The sequence below is a fragment of the Callorhinchus milii genome, unplaced genomic scaffold (assembly GCF_018977255.1).
Source record: "Callorhinchus milii isolate IMCB2004 unplaced genomic scaffold, IMCB_Cmil_1.0 Scaffold18, whole genome shotgun sequence".
NCBI lineage: Eukaryota > Metazoa > Chordata > Chondrichthyes > Chimaeriformes > Callorhinchidae > Callorhinchus > Callorhinchus milii.
The window spans coordinates 4,614,759-4,622,619 of NW_024704759.1; the positions used below are offsets into that span (position 1 = coordinate 4,614,759).

At 42.5% G+C, this 7,861-nt stretch overlaps 1 protein-coding gene across 3 annotated transcripts in view; it reads left to right on the plus strand.

Moving 5' to 3' along the window:
• The window catches only part of LOC103171906 (tyrosine-protein kinase Src-2), a 69,206-nt gene extending 62,525 nt beyond the window's left edge, over positions 1–6,681 (plus strand). For all 3 annotated transcript variants that reach the window (XM_007884706.2, XM_042341717.1, XM_042341716.1), the window contains 4 exons: positions 1,147–1,223; positions 2,029–2,182; positions 3,311–3,442; positions 5,647–6,681. In XM_007884706.2, coding sequence (XP_007882897.1) covers positions 1,147–1,223; positions 2,029–2,182; positions 3,311–3,442; positions 5,647–5,855 — 572 coding nt within the window. In that variant the 3' untranslated portion in view covers positions 5,856–6,681. The remainder of the gene's footprint in view (positions 1–1,146; positions 1,224–2,028; positions 2,183–3,310; positions 3,443–5,646) is intronic.
• Positions 6,682–7,861: the final 1,180 nt, after the last annotated feature.

Here is a 7,861-nt window from a genome sequence, read left to right on the forward strand (position 1 = left end):
GGCACCTTGTAAACTCCTGTCTTGACTCATTGCTTGGTACCGAGTTGTTAGGATGAGGTGCACCCTTGCGAAATGAAGCAGACAGGAAATTGGGTTGAACTAATCTGGGATCTGAAATTATGAAGTTAAATATTTATCTTTAACTAATCATTTTAGCAAAATAAATGGCGCTGAAAAGTCTCATCGATTGGAGAGAATCCCTGATGTCTGAGTGGGTAAATGCATCACTGCGGAGTACTGCATTGAGCCGTGCAAATTACAGAAGGTCTCCAAGTTCAATTCTTGGTCTGTGACCAATTAGCTGATTATATCAAGAGCAGGGACCACAGGGGGGGGGGCTTCAGCAACAGACTTGAGCATCTCTAGGTTTGTCAGGGAAATTGATCTATTTATTTTTACACAGAACTAGATAGACTGTAAAGCACTGAAGCCCAGCTGGTCCGTGCCAGTGTCAATACTCCACATGAGCCTCCACCTCTAATATTCCACTTTCCTTACCCCACCTCCTCCCTTAATCCCTCTATTCCCTTTTGCCTCATGCCGCATGTTCAAACATTACTCCAGAAACTCTGGAACACTCTTACCTCAATCCCTCCATGTTGTCTCCTTCTTCCCCATCTTCAGGTCGTGCCTGAAGACCTTCCTCTTCAACCGTGATTATGGTCACCTTCCCCCTCCCTCTGGCTCGGCGTCGTGCTACACCATTGTCAGGCCCTCTGGGACGCTACCCTGCATAAAGAGCGCTATGTAAATGCAAGTTCTTGTTATTGTATGCATTTCCTTCTCCGCCATGGATTTCTGCTTCTGGCTGCTACCCAGTAACCTCGGCTGACAAGTTGATGTGTGGTTTTCTTGGTTAAGATTGGGATTCACTGTTTAGTCAGGTGATCTGCTGAAACTCGTTGCTTAGGTAAACATGTGCTGGATATCTTTGCAGAGGTACCAGACAGTCACTGGCACCAGTGGATCTTGATATCAGTAATGAGCCTTCGCCTTCAGGGTAGGAATGGAGATTGCAGAGGAAATTGGTGGATTAGGGAGGCGACATTCACTTAGCAAGATGAACAGGTAGAGATGGTGTCACAGCCATTCTGTGTGTCACAACTTGTATTGTTGTTACAACATTGTTAAATGTTACCATTGCAGGAAGTCTACTGGATTTCCTTAAAGGAGAGATGGGCAAGTACTTGAGGCTTCCACAACTGGTCGATATGGCTGCTCAGGTAAGCTATTCGGCAAACATTTATATAAAAGTAACCATTTGGTTTTCTAAAGCAAGCCTTGAGGAAGGATCAGCCTAGACTGTGAGCTCAAAGCCCTGATGTGGGGCTTGAACCCACAAACCTAGGCGAGTGTGCAACCAGCTGAGCCAGGCTGACACATCACGGGGTTAACCTTGAATTTGAAAGGTGAACGGAAGATCGGACATGTTTCAGTTAAGGAAGAGCTTGCGCCCATCATTTTTCTCTCTGGGTCCTTCTGAAAAATATCAGCAGAGTCGGTGGCAGTGGATAGCTGAAGCAGGGAGCCAGTTTTGACTCCTGATTGAGATTTTCGTTGACTTTAAATATCATACTGCAGCTGCTATTCAACTGAGCAACACTTGAGCACTGCAACTAAGCTACTGCTACTAATACTAATGAATTGGACACTTGATGAATCGAAGAAGTGCTTGTTGGACTGACCAGCTATGACTAAAATGGAGATAATTCAGTCATCTTCAGCTTAGGATCAGCAGCCAACACTATTGCAGTTGGCTCTAAATTAGCTGCTTTTGAATGAATGGTGTTTGCTTGGTTTTGGATTTAATGCTGTTTGCTCACTACAATTGACAAGTCCGGTGCAAGAGGTGATGCAGTGGTTTAAGCCACAATCTTTCCATATCTGAATCTCAGCTTTACAACACCAGAGTAATAGGATTTTCTAAGCGCACACTGACTAGGCACAGGTATTCATCGATCGACGGAGAATATCTCCCCAGGACTAAAGTTGTCTGACTTGCTGAGTACAAGGCTTTTGATTTTACAGATTGCAGCTGGCATGGCGTACGTGGAAAGGATGAACTATGTTCACAGAGACTTGAGAGCGGCTAATATTCTAGTGGGCGAAAACCTGGTGTGCAAGGTGGCAGACTTTGGCCTGGCTCGATTGATTGAAGACAATGAATACACAGCCCGACAAGGTTAGCGATGGATCAAATCATCAAATAGAAGCAGCTGTAACCATCCAGTTTGAAAAAGAAAAGTTTTACAGGATTTCCTGACCACTGTCCCACACACCCCCCCCCATTTATTTTCTTCCTCTCTAAATTGATACGGTGGAATCCCGTAGCAGAGTGGTTGGAGCACTCACCTCGCAAGCGAGAGGATCTGGGTTCAATTCCCGGGCGGGGCGAACCCTTAAGCAAGTTTCCTTACTCCACATGCCTCAGTTTACCTGGCAGTAAGTAGGAACCTGGTTGATTGGTGGATCACTTGGTGCGGGTAATAATCCCTTAAAAATAAATAAATAAAATAATAACAATTTGGTCAATCAATCCACAACTGTTTGTGGGACACTATTGTGCCCAATTGGCTGCTGCATTTCACCCACAAAATATATAGTCATTTCACTTTACAGTATGTTGTGTGAAGCACTTTGAGACGTCTCAACGGCCTGTTAAATCGCTCTATATATATACATATATATCAAATGCAAGGATTATTATTATTATATATCAAATGCAAGGATTATTGTTTTTTTATTCTTAAATTAATAATGCATTTTTTTTTGCACTCTTAAAATGAAAATGTGCAGAGTGTAAACTTTGAGTTCCATTTCAGTGATGCATCTGTCTCCAAATAAAACAGCACAGTAGAACAGTGCAATTGTTCCAATCCACTTAGCAGAAATTAATTTGTTGGGTGTTTGTGATTTAAGCGTCAATTATACTCTTAATTTCTTAACCTAAACGGTTCATTTGCCCCCTACTTGCATAAATCCTTACTGTCTTCACAAGTCTCCGTAGAATCATGTAAGGGACAAAGTGCTCTAAATGAAATACATTTACTGGAAATAAGTCACTTTATTTATTCTGCGACTTTATTAAATGACTCCTCCCTCCAATGAGGTTGCATTTGTATTGATTGCTCTGGAGGATTATTTAATATTTCTTTAATTATTTAAGCTTTCTTTCATTCAATGTCTAAGTCAAACAGTTTATGGAGTAACAAGATATGCTGAGTGAGTAATGTAACACTTGTAGCTAATCACTGGCAAAGTGCTTTCGTATCTGACATTTTATCCCCCTGTTGATTCCGACTTGATAAAGGTGCCAAATTCCCCATCAAATGGACAGCTCCCGAGGCAGCACTATACGGCCGTTTCACCATCAAATCCGATGTGTGGTCCTTTGGAATTCTGATGACTGAGCTCGCCACGAAGGGGAGAGTGCCATATCCAGGTAAATCTCCTAATTAAGATTATAATAATAATAATGAAATAATAATAATAATTATTAATTAAAATTAGCACATTAAGCTGGACATTAAACGGTGATCGGGGCTCCAAGACCCTATCCCGCATGGAGCCTACTATGCAAATGCAAGCTGTTGTTGAACCTCAAAGCATCCAACAATTAGTAACAGACAACAGATGTGTCTGTAGTAAATCCAAGGTAGTCGTGAGTGTAGGGGACATGTCTTGAACTGTGCTGTTCCTGCCAAGTTGTGGTGCATGCTGATGAGTATACTCCCGAGCCACCCACCTCTCCCCCACACAACCAGCAGTTCTTAAGGTTAAGGCAAGGTTGAATTTCAGGCCTTTGGTTAATACCTTTTAATCCAAATACATGTAGCAGCTTTGATTGATTTTTTAATTATTTTCAATAAAGTGCTGGATGACGCCTGTGAAGAATTATGATTAAAAAGTATATATATTCATGGAGGAGAGAGAGGGAAGGGTGGGGGGGGAAGGGAGGGAGGAGGAGAGAGAGAGAGAGAGAGAGAGAGAGAGAGAGAGCGCGGGTGAATTAATGACTATGTCAATATTCTCTAAGCCCCCTGAGACAAGTGTTTTGAGATTGGGAGACACGTTTGATTTCCTCTGAAGGATCACGTGTCAGGTCTCTGGTGCACGCCTCTTGGCTTTTGCGTTCATCAAATATGTTGATTCTCTGCTGATTAACCAGCGCGCAGTACGACAGCATCCTGGCTGGTGTGTGAACTGCATACAAATGATCACAATCCCCTCCTCCCCCCGATTGCTGTAAATGCAACCATAGATTTCAACACCTTGCAAACAACGCATGGTTTTAATTTACGGTTGTCCCCCCCAACCACTCCCCACCCCCCTCCCCCCCACCACACACCTTCCTGGAAGCTATCACTGCTCATTTCAATTCGAAATTCAATGGTTATCAGGCAGTGTTGATAGTTAATTGGGCAATAAACCTGGACAAGCCTAGCTTACTGTACTTGTTTGGATGTTAACGCCGGGTGCACATTGTGTGGGTTACATGGATTTGACTTTAAGATCCTTGTCTGCACCTACACTGTGAGTTAGTAGCATCAATAATTGGCCTCAGAGTTAGGACGTGAATCAGGTCTGAAACACAGGAATGTGCCATGATGATGGGACCTAATTTGAGATATTCAGAAATCATGATTCAGACATCAAATCCGCCCTCTTGCTTTCCTGATGGATATTTCTGGATTTGCGGTTAGCAGTTTTCCTCGAATCCTCCGAGGGTTTCAGATATTTGCGTAGCAGAGAAGCTGCGGATTTTGCAAAATAAGCTGTGAGCGTTATCGATGATCCAAGAGCTCGGATTCATCAGATAAATTGAGGTCATATCTTGGGCGACTTAGAAAGTTCAACGGGAATGTTGGATCATCGGAGCACAGTATCGGATCCTGGTTATTGCTCTGAGACACTGCCATGCAAGTGTGGAGGGCGCTATATAAATGCAAGTTATACCACAGCAAATGCAAATTTGCAAGTCAGATGGAGAATCTAGTTAAATAGTTAACTCTATATTATTATTATATATTATATATATTATATTATAGCTATAAATAGTCCCCTGGTCCTTCTCAATTCATGGATGGGAGTATAAACATCTTCCATCTGCACTTTGCTGTGGTGCTGGGCAGTGAAGCAGGTGATTAAGCACATCAGGTTGGCATAGATGCCTGATGAAAATGTTCTGCTTTATTCTGCGCAAGTTAAGGACTAAGCACATAGAGATAGGCCGGTAATTGAACAGCGTGCATTGAAGTGAATCTGGCCAGCCATTAAGTGTAAACGCCGGGAGATTGCAATCAGTTCAGATTATCCTGATTCCAGCTGAATGCAGCCGACATGACACAGGATTGCCATGATACAAATTAGGCTTTTGCTGCAGCTTTTGAATTAATGGTGAATCAGATCAGTGCGTAAGTGATAATTTAGAGAGAAACATTCAAGTTAGAGACAAATAGAAAGAAATTCCACCTGGCTCTACATTTACTCTTATTTTCTTAGTCTTTCAAAGTGTCCAGAATTCGTCAAATTGTTGAATTCGTCGTTGTTCAATTGCGTCTTAACTTTGAAGCCAGTTTTCTTGTTCCTTCCACAATCTGAAGGGTTCTTAAACCCTGACTGATGTCGATCTGCTTTGACTGACAGGGATGGTAAATCGGGAGGTGTTGGACCAGGTGGAACGTGGATACAGAATGCCTTGCCCACCAGAATGCCCGGATTCTCTTCACGAACTCATGATCCAGTGTTGGAAGAAGGAGGCTGAAGAGAGGCCGACTTTTGAGTATTTACAGTCCTTCTTAGAAGACTACTTCACGTCCACTGAACCTCAGTATCAGCCTGGCGAAAACCTATAGACCCAGCCTTCTGCACGCAGCACCAGAAACACTGTGCAGCTTTATCTCAGCCCAGCTCTTCTCTCAGCCTGGTTGCCAGCAGGCCTTAGCTCTAACTGGAATTCCCTGTGCATTTACACACCATCTAATTTGCACATTACTCTACAGATTGCGTAGATGTATTGATTTGAGGCACTCGATAGGTGTTTACCTTACATTCCGACAACTTTTGATTGGGAGGGTTCTGGCGTTGGTGGCGTTACAAAATTGTGCCACAGAAAGCAAATGTGAAACCTTCGAATACTAACTCGCAAATTCCACCTACAAGTAAATCCCTTTTTTTCTTCATCGGAAGCTCACGCCCTTAACTGTTCAAACAAGATCTGGGATAATGTAAATCTCTTCCTTTGTCGATTCTGTTTTTTTAAAATGCTAAGCTTTGTACGTAGTTTGAGGGACATATAGCAACCCTTAATGTAGGAATAAACAGCATCTGAAGATCCCCTGGAGTTCTTATGCATGAGGTGCTACGTTAGTTAATCTGGGAAATTCGTCTATTTATATCTACCATTACTTAACTGGAAATTGCGGTGGAGTTTTTCGATATTTTGCACATTTAGTTTTTCATTCATTGGTGGTGCAATTCGTTTTGTTATCTTCCAATGTTATTTATATTTGAATCCATCGTTGCACGAACTGCGTACAAATGGGTTCCCATTTAGTGCATCGCCGAAACATGGGCGATCCGTGAGTGCCATATCTCTGCTCTTCAGCCCGCACAGTACTTTGATGTGTATATAATACTTTTGAGGAGTCCTGTAGCGTATTGGTTAGAGCACTTGCCTCGCAAGCGACGGGGCAAAACCTTAGGCAAGATTCCTTACTCCACATGCCTCTGTTTACCTAACCGTGAGTAGCAACCCAGATGTTAGTCAATTGGCGGATCGCTTTCCGGGGTTAATAATCCCTCCTAAATAAATAAATAAATAAATTGGTCACGTCACAATTGGCTTCCATGTTTCCCCCACAAAATATACAGTTAATTCACTTTACAGTATATTCCGTGGAGCGCTTTGAGACATCTCAATGACGTGATAAGGCGCTATATGAAATGCAAGGATTTAATATTGATTTGGGAGAGGGAAACGAGAGCGGAACTGAAAACACTGGTTACGTTGCTATCTTTTAGGACTCGATAAAGCAATAATATGAAAAAGCAGGAGAAAGCTGTACCTTTTTGCAACAGCAGAACGAATTGGTTAGTTTACAGACGTAGTACATTACTTTATGAAAGGTGTATTTTGCGATAGGGCAGAATCCAGTCAGTCACTCAGTCTCCCATCTCTGTAAATAAGGTGTTCCCATTACTGCCCTCTAGTGGCCATTATGCACATAACGTGAGCTTTTCCCCGGGCAGAATTGTAGTGCATCGATAAAACATTTTTTTTTCGATTAATGAATGTGGGTCACACAGTTCCTCAATTGTATGCACTGCGGCGTAATTACAGATCTGAGCGTCGTATTTAGACAATTCCAGTGGGATACTCGACAGTGGGGTCTAACGTTTTGGTTTTCGCTCGCAATTCTTGGCTTTGTCTGGGAGCAAAAGAGTCCCTGAATGTTGCTTTTGGGTATATAAGATGCATTGGACCGCATTATTATAGATTAAGTTTGAATAAAAGCCTGTCCTGATGCAAACATTCAGCCACTATCTTGATTTATGGCTCTGCATTAAATGTACAGGATCCATGCTGTAAAGTTCTATTTGTACAGTTTTGTTACTGTGGCTACTGTGGTGTTCTAGAATAACGTACAAAAGTCTTGATTTCTTCCAGCCAAACAAATCAGCCCACAGCGTTAACTTCAGAATTCTGCTCTCAGTGCTTAGTGTGAAGAATACCAGTGGCAACTGCGTTGCCGCCAATCTTTGTTGCTGCCGATGACTTGTTCAACTGTGGTCAGTCAGCGATGGCACTGCTTTAGGGTCACTGCATTCTTCAGAAGCGAAGAAACCATTTCAGGGTGGG